Genomic DNA, 27,876 nt, shown 5'->3' on the forward strand with positions numbered 1-27,876 from the left:
TGTATATACAGTGTCCATAAAGTCTCATTACAATTTTGTATGAAGTCAGTTCTCAATATATCTTAACCAGGTTTGTTGTTTTTAATCGGTAAAGTATTTTTACTTCGGGAACTTGGATATTGTGTATTGAACTGCAGGTCCTTTCTCCTTGTTTACTTTCTACTTTGGAATCGTATGTGGTACTCACCACAAGGATGCTTGAACAAGATAGTATTAACGTGATAAGTAAAAATAACATGATATTCCGTTGAAAGAGATCATGTTATTTTTACTTCCTCTAATACATCTATGATGGCCAAAACAATATATGGTATCAATAAATTCCCTTTGCAATTTTAAATTTTTTTTAAAAATTTGTGGACACCTCATATGTTACACATCTCAAATTCAAACCCCATGACCACCACTCAGTGACGTGTCTAAAGGAAGTCACTGAGTTTGTTGCTTACTTTGGTGATTGAAATAATAATACAAACATTTAACTCTTGACTGTCAATTTATTTATTCTCATGTATAACATCATCTATAATTTGTTTATCCCCCAAATTATTTTTGAAGTTGGGTATAAGGAGAATCATTATCAAAAACCTCGCTCCAGGGCTGCAGAAAAATTTAACACGCTACTGCCACCACATAACCAAGGGTGTAATAAATTGAATGAGCAAAAAAATGTTGATGAAAATATAATGTCACCTGTTATGAGAATTAAGTTTAGTTATTCCTGTTGCAGTGTGCTACACTTTGTTTATATTCAGTCATTATTACATTATCGTTCTTTGCGTTGTGATTAATGATTATCGTAAAGCGACAACGGACTGCATTTGCCTTACTGCATTAGTTACGTGCCGTTACGTGTATTAGACAGAAGTCCGATTAAGTTTGGCTATACTTAGTGACTCAATGTAATTATGTTGCATGTTCTTGTGTTTAAGTTAAGACGCGTTTTTAGTTTCCTAAAGCCATAATTTTGGTTATAAAAAATAAAATGTCATAACATCAGCCAACCTGTTTCAGTAGATCATCTTTCTTCTCTCTAGACAAACTCCACAGAGGCATTCCTAATATATAGTTGAAATCAGCTGACGGATCAGATTCTTCAGTGTCACTTTCGTTAGCGTCTTCAGTCAAAACTACGTCCTGAAAAAATAGGGGGGGGGGGGGGGGGTTATTTGCGTGAAATTCTTTCAGAAACCATCAAAATTTGGGGTGCTCCCGAAGTATGCGAACCAAGATGGCGGACATCGGAACGTAACATGGGTAACAGGTTAGGGTTAGGCGATAATTTTTTTCCAATTTCCCTTATTTTAGTCCTATTATCAGTTCGAAGACTAGCCAAGAGCCTCCCGTAGTATTTATACCTAAAATTATGGCCTAACCCTAACCTAGTACACATATTACATTCCGATGTCCGCCATCTTGGTTCGCATACTTCGGGAGCCCCAAATTTGGAGTTCAAAAAACAATTCAAAACATTTGATGGGATCTTGAAGTTGGTGCAAATATTGATGTAATAGGCAAAGAACCACATTTAGATAATATATGAGCATCATACAGGGCCAGTAATGCACACAATAATTATTTATAACAGCCAGATCAGTTTCAAAATTTTTAACGGTGACTAAAAAAGAACTCTTAGCAGGCAATTACATAAGAATTGTAGTGTTGGTTGCACCAGTAAAAGTGGAATGCGTCTGGTAAAAGCATGGTGCGACTGTGACCATTGGTGTAGTTACAAAACCAACCTTTTTTGCTAAGCTTGCTTTCCAGGTTTTCACAGGATCTGAATCATATCCCCGATCAAGCAATAACTTGATCAGTTCTTTCTTCGGTTTGTTAAATATTGAGATTACGCCGTCAATCTTTTCAACGATGAATCGAGCTTGGTTTGAAAGTTTCTTTGCTTCTGCAGTGAGCAAGCCTGGAAAAAATATGGAAATTATATGAAATAATCCATCTCTGTATGTTAGACTTAACAATAATGAAATTCTTGGGTTAAGAATCTTGGGTTCAAATCCCATCCCCGCCGCTTCCGTAGTATGTGCAACAAGATGAAGGACACCTGAACATAGTATGTGTACCAGGTTAGGGTTAGGCCTTAATTTTATTCCAATTTCAATTATATTATGAGTTCGGGGACTAGCCAAGTGACTCCCATAGTATTTGTGACAGAAATTATGGCTTAACCTTAACCTGGTACACATACTACTTTCCGGTGTCCGCCATCTTGGTTCACATACTCCGGGAGTACCAAATTTAGAAGGCTGAAGGGACTGAAACCTATGAGCAGGGGTATATTCACTTGGTTAACACAGACAGTCCCCGAACTTGTAATAGCACTGAAATAAGGAAATAGGAATAAAATTATGGCCTAACCCTAACCTGATACACATACCAGGTTCCGTTGTCCCCCATCTTGTTGCTCATACTACGGAAGTACCCATCTCCCTACCTCAGGGATCGGGGACCCGTGGCTCGCGAGCCATATGTGGCTCTTTTGGTGACAGCATATGGCTCCCAGAAAAATCTAATATTCTAAGGCTAAGATTACTATTGTTACGAGATTTCAAACTCTTTTATAGCCAAATTTGCCAATTTGTTCGAGAACGCGCATGTTTATGTTATGTAAGGGAATTACCAGACAGGCATTGTGACAAAACTAGGGGATTCTGAAACATATTTTTTGACATCACAGGGCAATGGAGTCGCGGAGCAATGGAGAAACAATTTTTGTTCGTTTGTGCATACTGGTTACAGTATTTGTCATATTTAGATCGGACTGGCAAAGCTAGCTAGTAAAATACTACGGAGATGCCTGAACGAAAGAATGGTGATGAGTAACGTAGATTTTGTGCTGCGTGTGAGCCTGATTAAGTGAAGAAATGCTATATATGGCTCGCTTGGAAGTGCAATTGAAAATATATACCTTTTATGGATCTCTTGACCAAAAAGGTTCCCGACCCCTGCCCTGCCTGATCCAGGTTGTATTAAATTAATTAAGCGATGCCTAACGATTCTTTAGACTAAATTATATTATAACCGAACAATTATATAATTCACAATTACTCGTTTAATGAGCATATAATTTAATTATAATTAAGCAAATGACAACAAAACGCAGAAAAGTTGATGCTGAGTGCAAAGGGTTCAATGACGCTGAAAATATTCAAATGGAATTTTAGGAGATACAATGAGGAAATGAATCTATATTCTATTCGAGAGAAGTATCACTGCTTGATTTTTATTACAAGGAGTACCATCCGTTCGGTTTTTCAACTTTCTAAAAATATGTGCCCGCCCGCCAATGACTTGCAACCTTAATTTTGGCCCGCGAGCGACAAAAGGTTGCCGACCCCTGCATTACACCAAAGTATTTCAATATAAAGTTACAATATACATTTTTGTCATATTCATGAAGTCACTTTTTTCAAGTTTTAAACTTTTGGGTTTAAAGCCCTCAATTTTAATCGCTAACTTACCCAATAGAAGTTTTTTGGTCTCTATTTTTTGTAAAGTTTAAACTTTACTTTAAACGTGATTTATAACTTTCTTTCTTGCAATAGCGAATAAATATGTGATTAAGATATTGAATATTATTCATGTTATAATCCGGCCCACCGAGGACTCCATTTTCCCACATCTGTCCCGCCAACTAGAGAAGTTGCCCACCCCTGGCCTAACCCTAACCTGATACACATACCAGGTTCCGGTGACCGCCATCTTGTTGCACATACTCGCTACACATCAGTCCCTGCTCGTACAGAGTCTTGTTCTGAGTGAAGTATAAATACGCCGCATAAAAGTCAGTCGGTAGTTTATTTTATCACTAACCGAAAGTAACACATTGGACAAACATAATTAGGAGAAATAAAAAAATGCATTTCATTGTGAAAGGAGACGCGATGAACCAGTAAGGTTATCGAGCAGCGTTACCTATGAGGGAGTGAGTCCTACATTAAATCATACTACTGAGAAAGGAGGCGAACATAATATACTAATAAAAGTCGAACGTTAAAACACATTCAAGCGACCCGATATCCCGGTGTCACTCTATTTAAGAAAGCGACTCAAGACACGACAAGTCGCGGTAACCATGGCAAAGGCAGATCATTGAATAACATCACTAAGTGATGTAGACATCACTGAACAATTCTAATAATTCATAAGCTAAGTGATGTTTTAAATATACACTCAAATATAGTCTCCCTGCACATCAGTCACTGCTTGTACAGAGTCTTGTTCTGAGTGAAGTATAAATACGCCGCATAAAAGTCAGTCGGTAGTTTATTTTATCACTAACCGAAAGTAACACATTGGACAAACATAATTAGGAGAAATAAAAAAATGCATTTCATTGTGAAAGGAGACGCGATAAACCAGTAATTGTGTATCGAGCAGCGTTACCTATGAGGGAGTGAGTCCTACATTAAATCATACTGAGAAAGGAGGCGAACATAATATACTAATAAAAGTCGACTGTTAAAACACATTCGAGCGATATCCCGGTGTCACTCTATTTAAGAGAGCGACTCAAGACATGACAAGTCGCGGTAACCATGGCAAAAGCAGATCATTGAATAACCAACCAAGAGTACCGGTAATTATTCGATTGGCTGCGCTAAGGACTATTGTTTTTTTTTCCGCAGTACCGCATTCGAGTAGACATCACCGAACAATTCTAATAATTCATAAGCTAAGTGATGTTTTAAATGGTGACCGTACATTTGAACCCACGTACATTTGAACCCATGCGTATATCCGCGGGTTCAATCTATATGCGGGTGCTAAAACCCATGGGTTGGGGTGAGTATGGGTTCAATTATCCGTAAAACAAAAAAATTCATAAGTGCGATAATGGAACCGTTTTAAATATACACTTGAGGGGCTCTACAAGTGGTGGGTGGGCTTGGGCCCCGAAACTATGCTAAAAACTGAAATAGCTCTCGGGGTCAAATCCCAAGGTCATTACCTTACCCAGGAAGTAATAAATTGTGTACACCAGGGTTTCTCATACTGGGTCCTCTTCCCTTCTAATGGGGCAATGGAGAGGTTAGTTGGGTGTGGGCAATGAGAAAAGCCCACACTAGAAGCCATTTATGATGACACATTAATTTAACGTAAATTAATATCATCTGTAATCGGGGACGTAGCCATTGCAAAGGAGATGTTGTGGGATTTCTATTAGCCAAGTTAGACCGTTACAGCTAGCAGGTTTATTTTAAGTAATGGGCCCAATCCCCTTGCTGCGTTTTATATCACATTTTTACATTACACCAGGGGTCGGCAACCTACGGCCCGCGGAGCACCATAATCCGGCCCGCGACGCTTCACTAAATTATAGTAACAAAACATTCGTTTTGACGAATCTTTAGACTGAATTATATTATAACCGAACAATTATATAATTCACAATTACTCGTTTAATCATACAATTTAATTATAATTAAGCAAATGACAACAAAACGCAGTAAAGTTGATGCTGAGTGCAAAGGGTTCAATGACGCTGAAAATGTTCAAATGGAATTTTAGGAGATGCAATGAGGAAATAAATCTATATTCTATTCGAGAAAAGTAGCACTGCTTGATTTTTATTATAAAAAGTACCATCCGTTCGGTTTTTCAACTTTCTAAAAATATGTGCGGCCCGCCAATGACTTGCAACCTTAATTTTGGCCCGCGAGCAACAAAAGGTTGCCGACCCCTGCATTACACCAAAGTATTTCAATATAAAGTTACAATATACATTTTTGTCATATTCATGAAGTCACTTTTTTCAAGTTTTAAACTTTTGGGTTTAAAGCCCTCAATTTTAATCGCTAACTTACCCAATAGAAGTTAGCCATAGTTTTGGATTTGTGGATAAACCCTTGTTTTGTTGTATTTCATCCAGTAGTCCTCAAAACATAATAACTTGCTATTTTGATAAGGTGCAACATTCGCTCTCAACAAGTGATATCTAACTGTTTGTTTTCAACGCGTTCCGTTTAGTTATTTATCTGAATCGCTAACTTACCCATTAGGAACTCTTTTCTGTCGTGATATTTCTTGAGTCTGATTTTATAAAAATCTTTCAAAATATCGAGCGTTGTGTTGTATTTCTTGAGACAACCAAACTCGTCAAACATAACCTGAATAGAATTACTGTGTTAGAAAATGCCAGATGTTCCGGTTATATTTCATTTACAGCGGCGGTGTGGCTCATCATGTTAAACTTTAGGAACAATCTCGCCACCGCACCTGATTACTCTGCGTGAGTTCGCAGGTTCGAATCCCATGCAGGGATGATTATGTGCGAGAGGATTGCTGGACTCCTCGCCGCCGTAGGGTGGTTCACGTAACGCTGATCGGTTACGGCTTCCTCCACCACCAAGTCCATGCTTCCGAAAACAAACAATATATAACTAATCCCATACCAGACATGGAATGGTAACCGGACGAGAGGCCGTGGTTCGCCATATGATTAAGCCGTCTTATCAGCTTTCCTCCCCCCCTTGGATAAATATGTAAATCCTATCCTAAATCCTTATTGTTTATTCTACTAGCTGCAACGTGTACTTAAGCAATATATTCGAAAACTAATCATTATCTATCTCTCGCTTTGTTGTCTCACAACTATCAATATATGGAACAACCATCCAAATAATGTTACGTAGTTCAAGAGACATTTAATATCGCAGGATGGTTTAAAGATGCAAAATAAAGTGACTTTGTATCTTAGTCTTTCTTGCTGGTTTTAAATAAACATGCATTCAACAAACGTTAATTCATTAATTTAAACAGTTTCAGTAGCCTTGCCGAATCAACTCATTGAAAATCAAATTTACCGGAAAAAAAGACAACTTGACAGGAAAGCAGTTTCTTCGTGTCATTGGAATTTACAAACAACATTGTTAGTGTATAATAAAGACATGAAAAGATTGTGTGAAAAGCCAGAGGCAGAAAATAAAATTCTCTACTCTCTCTACTCTGCAGGCCCGCGAATATCCTCCGTTTCTACTTTTGGCCCAGAGTCGAACAGCTTTGGGAAACACTCTCTCTAAGTTAAATAAATACGTAACTGTAACCCTTACCAATGTGTTGGCGAATGTCATAGTATTCTGTAAGTTGAAGAACTTATGAATTGTGTCTTCATTCTGACGAAGTGTAGCTGATGACATCTTCACTTTAAATCTGAATATAAGGATTGGATTGAGAAGATGCTTTGGTATGGTGAGTTCGTTGTGTTTTAACAAAAGTCTGACCTGTGTTTTCAACAGGGGCATAGTCAGAAATTTTTAAAGATGGGGGGGGGGGGGGGGGGGGGTTGTGGGTTCTCAATAGTGTCAGGGGTTTAAAACAGTGTTCTTCAACATTTTTTATCGTGGTATATCTTTTACAATTTTCAAGCACTTTGTATACCTTGCAAATACCGATGTTTATTTAAGGCTTGGATAAACATCTAATTTTAAGTGCGCATTGTACTGCAATATCTCATCACACAATCTAATAGGCTGGTGTCTTTAAGTTATAAATTTGACTGACGGCTTTAACGTCAACAGGAATAATGTTCAACATAAATTAAACGAAGTGCATGGCAGCCAAAATCCCCAACCCAGACACGTGCCCACATTATCTATGTAATTTGTGATGTAACAATGGGCTCACGTCGATTCTTTGCGTAAACGACATTTTATATTTCATGTGCGCCGAGTTTGCATTGTCCGCTTGAATATTTTATAACTTATTATATTAGAGTTTAGCATCCCTGACTTAGGCTGTACACCCTTCGTACACCCTTTATCAGTTGTTTACCCTCCTTATGGTCCGGTATACATTTGGGGGGGCTTTGTAACTAGGTTAGGGTTAGGCCATAATTTTAGGTATGAATACTACGGGAGACTCTCGGCTAGTCTTCGAACTGATAATAGGACTAAAATAAGGGAAATTGGAAAAAAATTATCGCCTAACCCTAACCTGTTACGTCCCAATGTCCGCCATCTTGGTTCGCATACTTCGGGAGCACCCATTTGGGTATACTGTATACCCGGTTGAAGAGCACTGGTCTAAAACACGTTTCAATCTACGGAAAATTGCTTAGAAATGATACAGAAAGATGCTCTTTTCCTACATTTCAGAAGTTCAGAGCCTCACCCTTGTGGCTAATTAGGAAAATCTCGACTATGCCCCTGATTCAACCTGTATTTTTAAACTTTCAATGCTGATAAATACCGAAAAAATTTCATAGAAACTTTTTTTTTACAAAATTTAATGTTTCCAGCCGCCAGCAAGAATCGACCGTAATTACAGTGATACCTTGGTAGTCAAAGGACTCAATACTTAAACAGTTCAATGTCGGCCGAATAATTAGGAACTCCCGTAGTATTCGTACCAGGATGGCGCACAACCTGAACAACCCTCACCTGGTATACATACTATGTTCAGGTTGTGCGCCATCTTGGTGCACATACTACGAGAGCACAAAAAATTCGAGTCAAAAATGCTGCAGTGATGAAAATTCGATGATCGAACACCCGAAAGTGGCGCCGAGTGAGATAACGTCACCCCAAATACGCACATCTCAGTTGCCTCTTGAGCATTATTGGATGAATTGGTCAAATAATTGCAGAGGAAATTCAATTTAGAAAACGATCCATAGGTCTACTTTGAGTACTCCCGTAGTGTGTGTACCAGGTTAGGGCATAATTTTATTCCGATTTTCTCATTTTAGTTTTATTACGAGTTCAGGATTGTCTGTGTTAGCCAAGTGAATATACCCCCTGCCTATAGGTTTCAGTCCCTTCACACAACTTGATGTAAAGTAGGCGAGAAAAAAAGATACCTCCATATTGGTAAACACACTTTTGGAGCACCCTGTTTTGTGGCCAACAAATAAGGTGTCATCTCACAACTATCAATATGTGGAACAATCATTCGCATAATGTTTCGTAGTTCAAGAGATATTCAATATCGCAGGATGGTTTAAAGATGCAAAGTAAAGTGAGACTTTGTATCTTAGTCTTTCCTGCTGGTTTATCTGATCATAGTTGTAAAGTTATGGAGTCTAGAGAGCAGTGTAGCCAAGAGGGGGAGGCAGGTTTTTAGGAACAATACCCCCCCCCCCCCTCAATTTTAAAAGTAAAAAAGCATTGGGGCTCCCAAAGTATGCGAACCAAGATGGCGGACATCGGAATGTAATATGTGTACTAGGTTAGGGTTAGGCCATAATTTCAGATATAAATACTACGGGAGGCTCTTGGCTAGTCTTCGAACTGATAATAGGACTAAAATAAGAAAAATTGGAAAAAAATTATCGCCCAACCCTAACCTGTTACCCATGTTACGTTCCGATGTCCGCCATCTTGGTTCGCATACTTCGGGAGCACCAAAGCATTACTCTGTATCAAACATAGCAATTTTTGGCAGCTTGAAACGATTTTCAGATCCCTAATAAGACTCTTGAAACCCCATGTTAACTGTTACGGTGTAACTTGACCATTAGAAATTCTCCTACGAAAATTAGGGCTCCTTCCAACATATTTAATACTGCGTATTGCGCCTATGGACATTTCCCCGACCTCTGACCCCCGAAAAATTCTTCCTATACTTTACCACTGCAAAATTTTCGGGGCTATTTTAAGAGTGCTTTTGCGAGTTTGCGCCTGTAAAATGGGTATGTGTTTCAAATCATCATTATGATTCATTTCATACAACAATCTGTTTTTTAAAAGTACCGGTAAAGAATTTTAGCCTAGTCTATCACAGCTATTTCTACACTTATTATTAATTACTGCAATTAAACTCCTAGGAAGACAGAGTGATCATTGAATTATCTGATTTATATTTAGGTTTTCGAATCACAACTGAAAACTAACAAATAGAGTTCATAAACACAAAAACGAGGTAATGTTTACGACCACGCTTGAAAATCTTTGAAAAAAGGGAGCATTGTTGCGTCACTTTTTGCATCTTGCTGATTGGCCAATGTCATGAAGTAAACAAGGAAGTCGATGTTCGGGGAAAAGTCCATACCTAGGTGAATGATCGGGCACCGAGTGACTGAATATCAAACTTTGAGCAAAACCTTAAAAAAAATCAAAAAACATCTTGCACGAATCCAACTTACTTGACAGTAGTATCAGTATTGTAGTCTTTGTATTCTAATATTTTCTGCGGCACTTTGTCTGTTCCAAGGAACATTAGCTCCAATGTAGACTCTTTGTACGCCTGGAAGAGGATAAAGACAGTTTATTAAGAAGTACATCTAAGTGAACACGTGGTTTACGCGATGAACGTAACCAGTGGTAAGATTTACATTTTTTGTCAGCCGGTTCCATCATACAAATGTCGAATTTTCGGGTCTGGTATAGTTTAGTACCACATCCACTTCTAGTTGGCCTGGCTCAACAATTTCTGCATATGTAAATACTAAACCCCACCTGACTACGTCACCGAAAAATTACGTCATTTCGACTTCACATTGGCGTAATAAGGCCCGCCAAAGTATGCGGATGGTCGTCCAAAACGCGCAGATGATCACCCGAAATCGAGCAAGCTATTTCTCTCGTTTTCCCGATCACGATAGGAGAGAGATCGCCGGCGTTAGCGAGTTCGTAATCGGCGGCGCAGATGCCATTTCGGGCGATCGTAATTATACTTTGGCGATCCCTATGACGTGATGGTGACGTCATAGTGACGTAATTTTTGGATGGCATAGTCAGGTGAGGGTTAGGAATAACATATGCAAAATTCGCCAACTGGAAGTACTTGTGGTACTAAACTATACTAGACCCAAATTTTCAGGCGATTATGTTACAAAAAGTCATGTAATGCTAACCGCTTCGCTGATCTCATAAAATTCCGTGAAACGGTTCTTTAGAACCGGTGCGAACCGGCTGAATCCCACTACTAAATGTAACCATGTCGTAGTTTAGATATTATGGGGCCAAACCCCAGGTTGAGGGCGTATCCAGAAAATTTTCAAAAAGGGGGTTTAAAAATTTCCAATTGCCGAGTAAGATTTGTAACAGTGGGTAACAACTTGGGATGGGCATTTTCGAATATCTGATGATTTCAGAATCGAATCGAATCTCGAATATTTTGGAGATATAAAATTGTATGTAACTTTCTTTCTTGCAGACACATAAATTACTGAAAAGATAGATTACATTATTCAGGCAGATTGCTGAGCGTTCACACACAATAACAAACACGATTTCACCAATAACTCGCTACAGAAAAAAGTCATATGTCAGAATTGCGTTGAAAAAATATAGCTTCGATAAAAAAAATTAGGCAAAAATTTAGCTCGACCGTTGGCGAATAGAAAAAAAAAACAAGATGGCGGTGATTTGAAATTATGCTCTGAACCGATTCAAATAATTTCATATTCGATTCGAATGCCCAGCCCTAGTAACAACGTAGATTACCCCAACCCAAACTACTTCTTTGTGCCCCGAAAGACGGTTTTTAAGACACCCTGGTGTACACAATTTACAACATCTAGGCTGAGGAGGTGGGGACGGGATTCGACCCCAAGATTTGTAACCTGGGGCTGGCAACATAGTTAAGTCAAACAAACAGAGAATCTAATTTTCATATTTCCTTTTCAGGATTGCTCATTACAGAATCAAAGAAACTTTCCAACTAACCAAACTAATGCAGTCATAGCAAATGATACCTAGGACAGGGCTACTCAACTGGCGGACCGCGGTTCGCATCCGAACCTTTCGAAAGCTAAATTTGGATCGCGGCTACTTCTTGACGTGATGTAAAGCATTTTTCGCTAAACCGCAGTGGAAAATTGTCATTGCAATGCAAGTTTCTCAGAGCATCGACTCACTCACTGATCAAGAAGATGTCAATGCCGGCATAAAAACTGAAGTTGCAGTAGCTTCTTCATACATATTTCACTGATTTTTAGACATGGTGGTGAACATTAGCTTGTTTCTGTAGTGTATATATATCCGGACCCCGGTGATTTTAAAAGTTTGTGTACGAACCTTTGATGAAAATAGTTGAGTAGTCCTGACCTAGGACACCCTTTGCTTGTGGGCGCACTGGGCGCATAATTAGGAGAAAGATACCCAAACCTCTAATTACCCTGCGTGGGTTCAAAAGTTCGAATCCCGGTGGGGATGCTTATGTGCGAGAGAATTGCTGGACTCCTCGTCGTCGTTGGGTGGTTCACGTAACCTCTGGTTGGTGTTGGCTTCCTCTACCACTAAGTCACTAACCAACTAATCCCAGTAACTGGACGAGAGGCCGTGGTTTGCCATATGCTTAAGCCGTATTGGCAATTTTTCACTCCCCCAGGATAAATATGTAAATCCTATTCTATCCATCCTGCCCTCTTAATCTACCTGGGTCCAAGTTTTGATTGGCAGTTCAGTAATTTCAACACTGTCATCGTCCAACACTGCAATTTCACCGCTGCAGACGTATCGGTTCGGTTCAATCTCTTCGATCGTGCCTTTGAAATTCTTGTAACTCACTTTCTGTAAGACAAAAGCAAGTATCTTATCTTTACATATTTTATCATGAAAAAAACAAGTTATTTGAATAAATAATGGTTAAAATTAATGATGATACTTTCTAAAAAGTGAATTAAGCTTAGGTTTGAAATTGACATATAAAAATAAGAGAAAAATGCTTAAATATATGGACACGAGTGTCAAGTGTATTTTTTTTTAACTTGTAAAAAATCAAACATATACAATGTTCGAAATTTTTTTTAATCATGCAGTTACACTGGGAGAATGGAAGTCGGGGCCAGAGCTGGCATTTGAAGCATTTGAGCAGCGACACCCAAGCTTCAAATATGTAATTTCAAAAAAAAGGGAATTTTATATACAGAACTGCCCAATCTTTTTTATTAGATATTAAAACCTTGGGTGTCACTGCTCGATAGACTCTGTCTTTTCTTCCTCCTTTTTTAATACAGAACCGTGACATTATTATATATATTAAATTATATAAAAAAGATAAATGAGGAAAGATATTTTGACTGAGGAATCAGCATAAAAGTGTTTAAATATTCCACTGACCATCGGTTTAGGTTCATCGCCGTCAATCATTCTTCTGCAGTTTTCAACAATATCTCGGATGTCGTGATTTGGAATCGACGTAGACCATCCTGTGCCGATACCCTGAGAACCGTTTACCAATATCATTGGAATGATGGGACAATACCTGTCAAGAAATATGGATGTTTTCAATTAATCACTCAGGTCAGGACAGCTAATTATTCAAATATTATGGTTTTATTCCAAGTTCTCAATTATGATTTAAACGAGAATAACGGAAATTTTGACGCACCGCAGGTTTTGCACCGCAAGTTTTGCGACGCCCTATCAATATTGAAACGACGGACTTGGGCCTCGCGACGCCCAGTTTGAGAACCATGATGTTACGTAATCAATGCTATCTGTAATGTACTTGGACGCCTAAGGCATGAGTGTTTTCTACCAGCGCTTAAAATTCAACAGCGCTGTGACAAAAGCGCTTCTTATTTCCTATTGTTCTACGTTCACTGAAAAATCAGCTTTACATTAGGCGGGTATTCAAGCACCGTCCCTTATTTATTTTTATGTTCTGTTCACACGGGCGGCTATTCAAACGGGCCCTTAATCAAGATCGGGTGATAAAACAAGCATATACGGTAGCATATCTGTGAGTATATACGGTAATATAGGCAGCACAATGGCCTGGCAGTTCGATATAACAATGTTTGTTTTACAGGTTGAAATCTGATTTTGATTTCTTTCGAAACAAAGCTTCTTTCATATAAATATCGTTTCAATTTATCTTTTAGCCCCAACCTTATATTCTGGACAAATTGGAACAAGAAATCACCAGGAATCTACAGCGCTCTCACTGATGGATCGGGAGTCACATTTGTAAAGTCTCACTAAAAGGGGGGACGCGTAGATTCTGCCCCCACCCCCCCTCTGTCTGCAACACTGAATAGTAGAGGTTTGAACCGGAAATATATAACCTGCGCCATGATACATACTTGGATACGTTCAAAGCTTCAATCACAATGCTATCACACCCACAAAGGGAAAAAGATATCAATTATGCTAGTTGTTGCTCTATTATGAAATTTGAGTTAAACTGCAAAATTCACCCAAATTTCCATGAAGACCATATTTTACTTTTGCAGAATGGTTTAAAGATTCAGACCATGGTAATGAAACTGAAACTTAGTCTTTTCTGCTGGCTGTTTTTTTTTTTTCAGAAAATATTTCACTATTTGCTATTAAGAAGGCTCCACACAAGTAACCAGAGCTTTATTAATAACATTTTTACTTATCGATCTTAAGATCGGTAAGTATGTTGATAGGTATTTGTCTGTTTGTCTGTCTGTCTGTTTGTCTGTTAGATGAACGCGATATCTCACGAACACGTGGTTGAATCTGCTCCAAATTTCGCATGTGCATGCATCTTACCTCGGACCAGAAGCCCATAGATTTTGGGTTAATTATGTCGTATAATTAGCGAGTTATTAACTAATTACCGATCTAAGATCGATAAGTCTTCGGTCTCCGACCGATATTCTTGTTTTGCTATTACTCAGACTTCTGTTACATGGAAAAATTTGGGGGTTGGTGTTCAAAAAGCGTCTTAAGTTACGGAAAAATGTTATGTAAGATACAGAAACTTGCGCTGATTATTTGATGTCTGCGAGACTAACTACTTATCCTTCTTCTATGCTTTTGTGCCGGTGAATCCGTATGTATATAATGCAAGGATGCTGTAGCAAAAGTAGAGATAACAATCCTAAGTGATTCAAGAGTCTTGCTGCACACTAACGCAAATATATTTCTGTAACGTTTCGTCTGACCAAGGTCAGACTTCTCCAGACATACATAGTAACAAGAAAAGCAGTTGAACTATGTATGTCTGGAGAAGTCTGACTTTGGTCAGACGAAACGTTACAGAAATATTAGTGTGTTAGTGTGCAGCAAGACTCTTGAATCACTTAGGTATGATATAGAAAATGCCATTTTTTCAATTTCAAAAGTAGAGGTTCTGACCCACAAACCCCCTCGGGTAAGCCCCTCCCCCACATGCGAAAAAAAAAATTTAAAGACAGCAAACTCACCATTCTGGCTCGACTCTCTGATTATCATCGTAACACCAAGTCAATGTGTTGTCATCAATCGCAGGAAATAAGAGACGAGTCAGTGGACTGGAAAAGTAAGGGAGATTATAAACAAGCTTTCAACGTGACTTCGAAGAAGTTTCTCGCACGTTTGATTAACTAGTTATGACATATTATAAAAGGGGTATGAAAAGTCGATCATGACCGTCGGAAAAAAAGGTTTGATATCGATTGAAGTCCAATAAATTGGGGTTTTATTCACACATAAGATGTGCCTGGTACTGGTTTTGAATGCAGGCGATAAAGTATGAAGCACTACCTGATCAATACATCAGCCACGCCAGCTTATATGGCTCATTTTTGAGAAAAATATATTCGAAGCGCATAAGACACGCATCAGGCTAGGAGGCGCAACCGGTACTGGTTTTAGGCGATAAAGGAGAAAGCTTCACCTAATTCGAACATTAGATGCAGAGGCTTATAAGGTGCACAATGGATTTTGAGAAAAACATATTTCAAGCGCACTGATGATCTGTAAAATACGGTACTTATCCCAGATTAGAAGCAGACTTATTTCATATCTGGGTCATATTTTCAGTATAAACAGTCACATTTCACCACAAGATGAAAATACTGAACAAATTTAAAATCATTCCCAGACTAGAAAATGCAGTGTACTCTAATAGCACGGATATCGGGCTCAAGTAATCCTCTAGATCAGGGCTACTCAACTGGTGGACTGCGGTCCGAATCCGGGTACCTTTCGAGTATTGGATTTGGACCGCACCTAATTATTTATTTCGGATCATTAGCCCCACTTTTTGAATTTTCTATTATAAAATGACTTTCATACTTTTGAATGTATACGAAAAGAACTATAACACCATAATGAACACTTTTAATATGCTACTAATCATTAGTCGGTCGAGGAAGTGCTCGTTTAAGGATGCCAAAATATCATTTCTGGAAAGAATAATTTTGAAGTTTTGTTTGCGGACCTTCGATAAAAATAGTTGAGTTGCCCTCCTCTGGAACAGAGATTTGTTGGCGGGTCATATTATAACCAACTCTAAGACATCTAGTGGGCCATACAAAAATACGGGGGCTCCCGAAGTATGCGAACCAAGATGGCGGACATCGGAATGTAATATGTGTACTCGGTTAGGGTTAGGCCATAATTTTAGGTATAAATACTACGGGAGGCTCTTGGCTAGTCTTCGAACTGATAATAAGAATAATATAAGGAAAATTGGAAAAAAATTATCGCCTAACCCTAACCTGTTACCCATGTTACGTTCCGATGTCCGCCATCTTGGTTCGCATACTTCGGGAGCACCAAAATACGGAATGCCGCTATTGCTTAGCCTCACGGTAATAAAGGCACAGGGTGAACGCTGAAAGAATTACCACAGCGACAAGAGCAAATTTCCCATGTGGGCGCTTTTCTAAACATAAACTGTCGAACCAGGAATTTATGATAAATTGAGGAGTGTTGACAAGGGCCACATTAAAGGGCTTGACGGGATAGGTTGCCCACCTGTTGCTAAAGGCTCCGCAAACTATTTGTTGCTAGGCATGATACAGAAAAAGCATTTTTTTTACATTTCAAGAGGGTTCGACCCAACTCCCATTACGCCACTCTATGCAAGCCTTCTTTAAATAGACTCTTAGCAACGATGATACAACTTTGAAAAGCGTGTTCTACCACTAACCTCAGCATTGTAAAAATATAACGAGGGGAGGCGGCGTCCTTCCCTCCATGGAGGCGTGTCCCAAATTGACCAATCGGCTGTAGTAAATTCAAATTATTCGATCCAACAAAGTTCTGAGCCATATTGATAATGGTTGACATCAGTGAAACCTGGTGAAATTTATAGATTGTTTCTAAATTCAAACTACTGTGACAGAATGACGGGCTGAGGACGGAGAACAGGACAGGGTGGTCCAAACCCAGGCCCACGGGCCACCATTATCTGTGGCCCGCGTCGCATTCGAAGAGGAATTTAAAAAATCGCATTTCCTGTTGTTTCGTCATAAAATTAAGCAAAAAATCTTCCGACACCTTAGTTTTGCATCATTAATGCCACTGAATTGACTAGTGTTATGGCTTGCTGAAGCAACCAGTGAAGTTAAACGAGCGAAGTTCTTGGCACTATTGTGGCCCGCAAACAATGAAAAAGTAATTTTGTGGCCCGTGGAGCTGCCAATCTTGGACCACCCTGGAATAAGATATACATATTTATCTCTGGCGAAAAATTGCTAAGACGGCTTAATCATATAATGAACCACGGCCTCTCGTCCGGTTACCATTCCATGTCAGGTATGGGATTAGTTAGCCAGTTATTTGTTTCAGATGCATGGACAGAGGAAGCCGTAACCGTCCAGTTGTTACGTGAACCACCCTACGGCGACAAGGAGTCAAACAATCCTCTCGCTCATAATCATCCCCTACAGAATTCAAACCCTCGCAGAGTAATCAGAGGAGGCGCGGATCATGAAAATTTAAAAACCACTATTCTACCCAATCTCCACTCACTTCTCCATGATGATAGGCAGATAACTCAGCGACAGAACCAGCGAGTTGGGCAACTTTAACTTCTCTTTTGTCGTTTCTCTTCATACAAGTGTAAAGAACCTTACGTTGCCCTGGTTTTAATCCTGTGAAGTGAAAATTATTGATTGTTCGAACAGTTAGAGAATGGCCGACGAATAGGCTTTTTAATATTGAAATTCATAGGCCAAACTCTTTAAATTCGCAGCATATTTACTTTCTTTGCAAGGCACATTACTGACCAAAAGAAAGGAAAAATAAGATTAAATAATATAACCTATTTTCATATGACCTGCTGCACTCTGAAAAATATAGATATAGGAGAGGATTTTACATATTTATCCCGGGGGAGAGAAAAGCCAATAAGACGGCTCAACCATATGGCGATGCACGGCCTCTCGTCCGGTTACCAGTCCAGGTCGGGTATGGGATTAGTTAGGTATTTGTTTTCAGAGGCATGGACTTGATGGTGGATGAAGCCGTAACTGACCTACGGTCACATAAACTCCCTTACCCTATAGAAGGATATTTATAAAAAAAAAGGGGGCTCCCGAAGTATGCGAACCAAGATGGCGGACATCGGAATGTTATATGTGTACTAGGTTAGGGTTAGGCCATAATTTTAGGTATAAATACTACGGGAGGCTCTTGGCTAGTCTTCGAACTGATAATAGGACTAAAATAAGGAAAATTGGAAAAAAATTATCGCCTAACCCTAACCTGATACCCATGTTACGTTCCGATGTCCGCCATCTTGGTTCGCATACTTCGGGAGCACCAAAAAAAATAATGTTTATGCTCAAACCTGGGTCATACAGTATGAATACTAGATAGTCATTTGCTCGGAGCATCAGTTTCAAAAATATAATCATTCCCAGGAAAAGAGGGTGGAAGCAACGCCTACGGTAATTAATTTCTTACACCCTATGTGGAATACCAGTCACTAACCATCAAAATAAAACAGTAAAGGCCCTGCGTACCCAATTTGTTACATTCTAGTTCAAGTATTTGGCCTTAGTTGGCTGCTTCACTAAAGTGGGCTGACTGGCGTGCACGCCAAAGGCAAAATCTGAGATGAGGGAAGATAGAAAAGGACGTATCTCTTATAATATCAAACCATGCAGTTACAGTATTTTCTGACCATAACATTGTAGGGGATTTTATTTGAGTTTATTGTCTTGTAACAAGCTTACCATCAACCAGTGAAGGCACCGATCTTTCTAAATCGGCACATGAGAACAGGATCAGCTCTTTATTGACAAAGTCACTGTACGAGAGAGATTTCACGTTCGCATTGTATAAAATATCAGAATCTGGTCGCCCATCCTCTCGACGTCGACGTCTCGAATCCATGAAGTTGGTCAGCCATTCTTTGCGGTCATCAGCTCTTTTCTTGTTGAAAGCCTGAATTGAGAAATATTGGGTTTAAAAAATGTTTCTATTTGAAGTAGAGAAAGCAGTGGAACATCTGAGGAAAATTTTTGAAGCTGGTAAAATTTTACTCAAGAATTTAGCCAACAATTCTAAGTGCAAAAATTGAAAAAAACTGAAAGACAACAAGGCTACATAACAGGAGTGGGCAAGGTGTTTGGATCAGCGACCAAAAATTTTGCCCACATAGATTGACGGGCCATGTTAAGTGTGACATAATTAGGGCTGGGTATTTCGAATCGAATAGTAAATTATTCGAATCGGTTCAGAGCTAAATTTTGAATCGCCGCCATCTTGTTTTTATCTTGCCGCAAATGGTCGAGGTGAATTCCCCAATTTTTTCCTCATTGGAGTCATATTTTTTCAACGAAATTCTAACATATGACTATTTTCTGTAGTGAGTTATTGATAAAACGTGTTTGTTATTCTGTGTGAACGCTCAGTAATCTATCTGGGTGATTTATTCTATGTCTTCAGTAATTCATTTGTTGAGAGGACCAATTACTATAATAAAGTCGCTTACAATTTTATATTTTCAAGTATTCGAGATTCGATTCGAAAAAAATTATTCGATTCGATTCTGAAATCATAAGGTATTCGAAAATGCCCAGCCCTAGACATAATAAGTTATCGTTACATTTTATGAGTACGAAGTGTTACAGAAGCATGGAAGTGGAAAACAATGAGCCTCGAGTCATGACTAAATTTCATCGCAATCTCAACGAATTACTTGAGTTATTTTTAAGCTAAAATATTGAAATTTGATTTTAATTTGGTTTTTGCAACATCAGGAGGGCCAGACTGACTTGGCCCACACGCCGTAGTTTGCTCATGTCAGCTATATAGACTTGCGCTGTGAAGAGTGACTAGACCAGTGGCTTCCAAATTTTTTGTCATACCGTGCCAAATTATCAGGCAAAAAAATCCACGATTCAAAAGTGAGACATTGAGCAAATATTTTGCAAAATAAAGATTCCTGCTTTAACCTGGGTCATACAGTATGAATACTGGAGATTCATTTGCTTGAAGCATCAGTTTCAAAGCTATAATCATTCCCAGGAAAGCAAGGTGTGCAAGCTAAGGGGTGGAGTAGCATAGTCCAAACAATCCACCAAACTTGTAATGATAGACATGGGGTTTTGGCCAGAGATCTCCAACCTGGAACGTTAAAATGATGACTACAAGGGTTAGGCCATAATTTTATTCATATTTTCCTTATTTTAGTTTTTTCCTTATCCATATTTCCTTATTTTAGTTTTAGTCACAAGTTCGGGGACTGTCTGTGTTAGCCAAGTGAATATATCCCCATAGGTTTCAGTCCCTTTATGCAACTTGATGTAAAATAGCCGATAAAGATTGCGTAATAAAGTGGGATTTCCGAATTTTATTTACCGACTCGCGTGTTAGTAAGGAGAAAGGCTTAGAAGATTCTAGAACATGTCAAATTTCGCATGCTTAGTCAGCTACATACTTTGTCAAACAAATGTGCAAATTTACCGCAGACTGATATTGCCATGTAGAATTTGCGGGAGCATATACGTGGTTGATAAAACACTATTTGTGTCGAAGTTCGGTTATACATTTGACTTTCGTGTTTTTGCCAGCTATGCCATAATTAGAAACCAAGAACAACTTACTTCCATCAAATTTCTCACAGTGAACTTAAGATAAATATTCTATTCAAATAGCAATGCGGAATTTTTGTTATGCGTATGATTGCTTTCGCCCATGCTGCTCAGAACTTGTATGTGTGCCGCAGTAAAAACAAAGTAGCTCCCTAGGCCGGATTTTCCCAAATAAATGCTGCATTAGCAAGGAGGGAAAGGGTTAAACACTTACCAAATCTATGTTCCCATCATCATCTGGTCCGCTGTACTTGAAAGGTATGCGATGACGATTCATATCAGCGAAATATTCTTTTGCCTCCTTTGCAGTAGAGGTTCCCAAACCTAGAAATAAAGTGATGGCTTAGTGCAGGGGTTGGCAACCTACGGCCCTATAGCACTGTACTCCGGCCCGCGATGCTTCACTAAATTATAGTAACAAAACATGCGTTTTGACGAATATATTCTTTAGACTAAATTATACTATAACCTAACAATTATATAATTCACAATTACTCGTTTAATGAGGATATAACTTAATAACTGCAGAGGGTTCAATGACGCTGAAATTATTCAAATGGAATTTTATGAGATGCAAATGGAATCAAATCTATATTCTATTTGAGAGATTTTTATTATAAAAAGTATCATCCGTTCGATTTTTCAACCTTCTAAAAATATGTGCGGCTCGCCAATGACTTGCAACCTCAATTTTGGCCCGCGAGCGACAAAAGGTTTCCGACCCCTGGCTTAGTGGAAAAGGACTAAACAGAGTCGGCAAGGTTCAGGAAAGATATTTGGAGGGGGGGGGGGCGTAGCAGGGGCGTGGCACGGAATTTTCAATGGCGGGGATTATGAAAATTTCTGATTGCAACCTTGTAACATCTAACAGGTCTGGAAATTGTGGATTTTTAGTATTGAGGGTCTGATAAGTGTTTGAAGATATAAAAATTCTGGTACTCCTGAAGTATGCACACCAAGATGTCGCACAACCTGAACCCTAACCTGGTACACAACAGGAGTTCAGGTCGAGCGCCATCTTGGTGCGCATACTTCAGGAGGTCCAAAATTCCTATGTATGACATAGAAAAATGCTTTTTTTTTTTCAAATTTCAAAAGGGCGGGTTCCAACCCTAACTCCCATTTTTTTCAGAAGAGCAGGGGCAGCAGAGTATCATTACTTATCGATTTTAATCGGTAAGTATGTTGATGGGTATTTGTCTGTTTGTCTGTTAGATGCACGCAATATCTCACGAAAGCGAGATTGAATCTGCTCCAAATTTTGCATGTGCATTCAACATATGTCGGACCAGAAGCCTATTGATTTTGGGCGAATTATATCGTATAATTAGCGAGTTATTATGAAATTAGTGATGGGACACAAGGTGTCACTATGGAGTAAGAGTGCTGTTTTGGGGGATCCCCTAACTTTCGATCGATAAGTCTTCGGTCTCTGACCGATATTCTCGTTTGATCATCATTCACCGTGGTCATACAGTATGAATACTCAATCAATCATTTGTCAAACTTCGACATTTTGATCTTAATTTACAATCATTCCACAGGTGGGAACACTATTTTAAATTGAGCTTAGGAACATTATTTTGAGGGGAAATGTGAGGAACACTATTTCAAAGGAAGATGCAGAGAAGGCTAATTTACAGTGGGATGCAGGAAACAGAATATCTGCAGATTAATCCCAAATCCAGACTTACTCAAGCAGTCTTTAGAACAGGGGTCGGCAACCTACGACCCGCGGAGTAATATAATTCGGCCCACAGCGCTTCACTGAAGTATAGTAACAAAACAGCCGTTTTGACGATTATATTCTTCAGACTAAATTATATTATAACCTAACAAGTATATAATTCACAATTACTTGTTAAATGTGCCCATAATTTAATTATAATTAGACAAATGCCAACAAAACGCAGAAAAGTTGATGCTAAGTGCAAAGGGTTGTCAATATTCTGAAATACAATGAGGAAATAAATCTATATTCTATTCGAGAGATGTATCACTGCTTGATTTTTAATATAAAAAGTTTGTTTTTCAACTTTCTAAAAATATTTGCGGCCCGCCAATGACTTGCAACCCTTAATTTTGGCCCGCGAGCGACAAAAGGTCCCTAAACTTGTGGAATCTAGACTTCAAGGTAATACTAAATTCACTCAAGCAAACATGGTGGAGCGAAGCTTTAAAGACAGGGAAAAAGTCTTCTATTGGGAACACTGCTTTAAAATGACGTTTAAACGTTTAAGTTCCTCAAGTAAGAAATGCAAATTTTCATAATAAAACAAAAAATGATCTAAAGCTGGTCTGTTTGATATGAGAAGCCACAGGAGAAAGATTCGTCTGTCCAGAAGTTATATTTCAAACTTTCTAAATGAAACTAAATTTTGTCGAGCAAACATGGGAACACTGGTTTAAAACGAGCTGAAAACGACAAAGTCCATAAACTTTGAATTCAAACCTTTGTAGTACTTTACTTTCCATGATTTTGAGTTTGCAGTTGATTTTTCCCAATCTTCGTACTCTGGAATCGAGTAGAAAGACAGGACTTGACTTCCTTTGGAAACTTTGACAATTGGAGTGATAAATTCTTCCATGACTCTAGAAAAAGGAGAAATTTCGTGGTTTTCATATGGTTTACAATGGCTTTATATAGCTTACACTGTCTTTTATATGGCTTACACTGTCTTTGTATGGCTTACAATGGCTTTATAGGACTTACAATGGCTTTATAGGACTTACAATGGCTCTATATGACTTACAATGGCTTTATATGGCATACCATGGCTTCATATGGCTAACAATGGAGGCTTTATATGATTTGCAATGGCTTTATATGGCTTACAATGGATTTATATGACTTACAATGGCTGTATATGGCATACAATGGCTTTATATGACTTAGAATGGCTGTATATGGCATACAATGGCTCGATATGGCTAACAATGCAGGCTTTATATGATTTGCAATGGCTTTATATGGCTTACAATGGATTTATATGACATACAATGGCTCTATATGGCATACAATGGCTCTATATGGCTAACAATGGAGGCTTAATATGATTTGCAATGGCTTTATATCGCTTATAATGGCTTTATATGGCACACAACGGCTTTATATGGCATACAACGGCTTTATATGGCATACAACGGCTTTATATGGCATACAACGGCTTTATATGGCATACAATGGCTTTATATGGCATACAATGGCTTTATAATATGGCATACGATGGCTTTATAATATCGCATACAATGGCTTTATAATATCGCATACAATGGCTTTATAATATGGCATACAATGGCTTTATAATATGGCATACAATGGCTTTATAATATCGCATACAATGGCTTTATAATATCGCATACAATGGCTTTATAATATGGCATACAATGGCTTTATAATATCGCATACAATGGCTTTATAATATCGCATACAATGGCTTTATAATATGGCATACAATGGCTTTATATGACATACAATGGCTTTATATGACTTACAATGGCTTTATATGACTTACAATGGCTTTATATGACTGACAATGGCTTCAGCTCTCCAACTGGACCCGCTAGTTGTTACGGTCTAACTCAACAATTAAAAATGTCAGAACCTTGCAAAGCCCATATATATTAGTAGTTACTTTAACAAATCTTAGTTTGGAGTGAAGTTGAAATATGCCACACGGAACCTCTTACCTTCTGTGTAGTAACTTGGGCCAGTTAGCATGAATGAAGTTGATCAGCAGACCTTTGATATGAGAACCGTCGTGGTCCTGTGACAAGAGAAAAGTTCAGGTAATAAACTTTTGAGTCACAGAAGTGTGAAGAAAGTGTATATGATTAAAAATCATGGCCACAACTTGTGAAGGGCCTTACTGCTTTGTGTCAATGCACCATTGAGTTAACAAAGACGGACAAAGAAGAAATAGGGAGATGGGATTTTTAGAGTTTGTCAAACAATGTGGAATTACAAATAAAAGTGTGTAATATTCAGAAAAGTGGGTTCGAAGTTCAAGCCCCACTTTTCTGGATCAAAAATAAGAAAAAAATTCTCTTGTTTTGCTACCACTGCTACATACAGGGTGTCTATAAAGTCATTTTAATTTTGTTATGAAGTCAGTTTTCAATATATCTAAACCAGGTTTGTTGTATTTTTATCAGTAATTGTTTAAGTATTTTTACTTCATTTAATACATGTGTGAGGGACAAAACAATACATGATATCGATGAATACCGTTTGCAATTTTAAAAAATTTAAGATATTAAAGGCCACCTATATTCACAGCAAACCTGATCTGTCATTATCATAAGCTTTCCATATCTCAGTGACTTCAAGTCGTTTTCGTCTCCGTACTTCTTGCTGTACTGAAGCCCCATAATTTTAATCACATTGTTAATTTCTGCATTGTCCATAATCTGTAAGAACATAACATACTGAATTAGGGAGAGCAATAAATGAACCGAAAAAAGCACGACCTAATGTAGCTTGTCGTTGCAATATTTTTGGGAAACTGATCTAGGAGAGGATTTTAAACATACAGAAAACTGGCTTTTTATCCCCCTACCAGTCCATGCACAAACCACAAGAGGTGCTCCCGAAGTATGCGAACCAAGATGGCGGACATCGGAACGTAACATGGGTAACAGGTTAGGCCATAATTTTTTTCCATTTTTCCTTATTTTGTTCCTATTATCAGTTCGAAGACTAGCCAAGAGCCTCCCGTAGTATTTATACCTAAAATTATGGCCTAACCCTAACCTAGTACACATATTACATTCCGCTGTCCGCCATCTTGGTTCGCATACTTCGGGAGCCCCCCACAAGAAAATACATTTCAAAATCTGGAAAAGTGGTTCTCAAACGGTGAGGTGCTTCCCACAGGGGGGGTAGACAATTTTTTGAGGGGGCGTGAAGCTAGTTAAAAATAAAAATATGTGTTAGATTTGGTCTTGCCCGTCTTATTTTGGAATTTATATTTATTTATTGTTTAGAGTTCAGAGATTGTGACTCCATCCACTTATTTCCAATGTTTTTCAATAAAATATACTTTCGCATTACTATCTGTTATTTGTAGCTTATTGTTAGCTAGTTATTTTTGAGGTGGGAGACTTGACAAATTCTAAAAAGAGGGCGAGGCTTAAAAAGTTTCAGAACTGCTGATCTAGAACAAAACCCTCCGATCGTTACCTGCTTATGACTGGCATCCCTGACGTTCAACATTTTACCACGAAGCGGGAAAACACCGTATTTGTCTCTTCCAACTACTGATAAACCAGACACAGCGAGTGTTTTGGCTGAATCTCCCTCAGTGAGAATGAGAGTACAATCCGCAGAGTTTCGAGTACCAGCGTCATTTGCATCGTCAAGTTTGGGGACACCTGTATAAAGAAGAAATTTATATTTTGAATTTGCCAAACTAGCACCCCCTCACCTCAAGTAACCATTGAGTGGTTTTCTGGGATCATGAGAAAAAAAACATCAGTGGGTTCCAGTCACCATCACACCTCTGATTACTATGCGTCGGTCTGCAGGTTCAAATCCCATGCAGGGATAGTCGTTTGCGAGAGGATTGCTGGACTCCTCGCCGTCGTAGGGTGGTTCACGTAACCGCTGGTTGTTTACGACTTATTCCACCATCAAGTCCATGCATCAACAAATAAACTGGTCAATTAAACATTGCAAATAAAATAAGTGATAGAAAACACATTTCAGGCAAAACTAGCCATTTTCAATAAAAAGCAGGGAGCTAAAATGTTGAGACTGAGAAAGCCGGTAAAATGGCTCTTGTTCGATCACCAGTCCATGTATAAAGAGATACCAGTGTCATTGGCATCATCAAGATTAGGGAAAGCTGTATCAAACAAATTTACACAGGACGGTTGCTAGAAAAACAGAAAACTTGTCAAACAGTTATTTATTTTTAAAAAGCGTTTTTAAAGGCATATATATGTTATATTACACTAACAGATGTTCTAAAAATGTCGTCAGTTTTGAATAAGGATTTCTCAAACTTGCAATTCGATCCTTTCAAGGGGCCATGGAATGGTTATCTGGTGGATACGAGCAAAGACCTCCAACAGGTACCATTCATGGTTCTAGGAAAATTTGCCATAGGAAATTTCGCCGTATGAAAAATCGTCTTTTTTAAAAATGATTTGTTATCTAAAGCATCCCCTAACCCTATAAACTTAACTGTTTTTATCACAAATACTTGTTTTACAGCTAAAATGCTCTTGTGATATTTCATATGCGGCAAAATTTCCTGCTGCGAATTTTCCAGACACGACCATTTATGATGACTTCATTAATTTGAGTAAACCGACTGATTTGTTCAATTTTTGACTGTGTTGCTTTTATTATTCTACTTCTGTTTGTAGGCTTTTTTGCTATTAAACATGGCAAATATAAAAATTGATAGAGACTCATTTTAAGCCAAACTAGTCATTTTCATTAGAGAGATAGGGGCCACAACACAAATGTTGAGTCTGAGAAAACTGGCAAGACAAATCTCGTTTAGCTATCAATCCATTTATAGGGAAATAGTATCCAATTATCAGTTTCAGATGTATTGACTTAATTATGAACCCACCTTTCAACTTTGACGACTTTGCTGCTGTAAACTTTTTATTCAGCTGCGTTTGTGCTTTAAACTTGACCCAGTTCATAATGTTATCCACAATGCCACTGGTTGAGGCCTGGATTAGGAAAAACGGGCAAAAAATTAGTATGCAAGTTCGTTATCTGAAATTTGCAGCGTCATGTTGTTTTCTCTGCGCTCATCTGAACATTACGTTATTAAGCTAAACTGACCTATAATCAGTAATCTCCTGACTCTCTCGATTTTATTTTGCCAAATTGTATTTCCATTTTTGTTAAAGAATAATTAGTTGATTTATTTGACGTTTGTTTGACGTCATCTGCTGTTGAACTCAGCAAACACGGTGTCGCTGACTCGATGACTCTGGTAGTCTTTCGCGACACCTCGTCAATTGCGGAAATATTATGTCTTTCTATTTCAATTCATCTTTTTGTTAGCATTTTTTTCGTATTACTTGTGTCGCTACAATATTTTATGCACGACGGAAATAAAATATCTGAACTAGTTTGTGTACCAATATGGAGGTAACTAATTTTGTTCGCCTACTTTACATCAAGTTGTGTAAAGGGACTGAAGCCTATAGGCAGAGGTATATTC

General features: G+C 38.4%; 1 protein-coding gene across 6 annotated transcripts in view; it reads right to left on the reverse strand.

Annotated features, from left to right (window-relative positions):
• The window catches only part of LOC120330502 (DNA topoisomerase 2-alpha-like), a 65,089-nt gene that overhangs the window by 15,105 nt on the left and 22,108 nt on the right, over positions 1 to 27,876 (reverse strand). For all 6 annotated transcript variants that reach the window (XM_078118278.1, XM_078118277.1, XM_078118279.1 and 3 more), the window contains exons 11-27: positions 27,271 to 27,376; positions 25,869 to 26,059; positions 24,971 to 25,096; positions 24,377 to 24,453; positions 23,139 to 23,278; positions 20,901 to 21,010; positions 18,824 to 19,034; positions 17,616 to 17,737; positions 16,792 to 16,940; positions 15,080 to 15,166; positions 13,020 to 13,164; positions 12,336 to 12,470; positions 10,100 to 10,200; positions 7,068 to 7,167; positions 6,011 to 6,125; positions 1,743 to 1,918; positions 1,006 to 1,137 (exon numbers count right to left, since the gene is read on the reverse strand). In XM_078118278.1, the coding sequence (XP_077974404.1) occupies positions 1,006 to 1,137; positions 1,743 to 1,918; positions 6,011 to 6,125; positions 7,068 to 7,167; positions 10,100 to 10,200; positions 12,336 to 12,470; positions 13,020 to 13,164; positions 15,080 to 15,166; positions 16,792 to 16,940; positions 17,616 to 17,737; positions 18,824 to 19,034; positions 20,901 to 21,010; positions 23,139 to 23,278; positions 24,377 to 24,453; positions 24,971 to 25,096; positions 25,869 to 26,059; positions 27,271 to 27,376 (2,223 nt within the window). The remainder of the gene's footprint in view (positions 1 to 1,005; positions 1,138 to 1,742; positions 1,919 to 6,010; positions 6,126 to 7,067; positions 7,168 to 10,099; positions 10,201 to 12,335; positions 12,471 to 13,019; positions 13,165 to 15,079; positions 15,167 to 16,791; positions 16,941 to 17,615; positions 17,738 to 18,823; positions 19,035 to 20,900; positions 21,011 to 23,138; positions 23,279 to 24,376; positions 24,454 to 24,970; positions 25,097 to 25,868; positions 26,060 to 27,270; positions 27,377 to 27,876) is intronic.

The sequence above is a fragment of the Styela clava genome, chromosome 12 (genome assembly GCF_964204865.1).
Source record: "Styela clava chromosome 12, kaStyClav1.hap1.2, whole genome shotgun sequence".
In the NCBI taxonomy this organism is placed as follows: Eukaryota; Metazoa; Chordata; class Ascidiacea; order Stolidobranchia; family Styelidae; genus Styela; species Styela clava.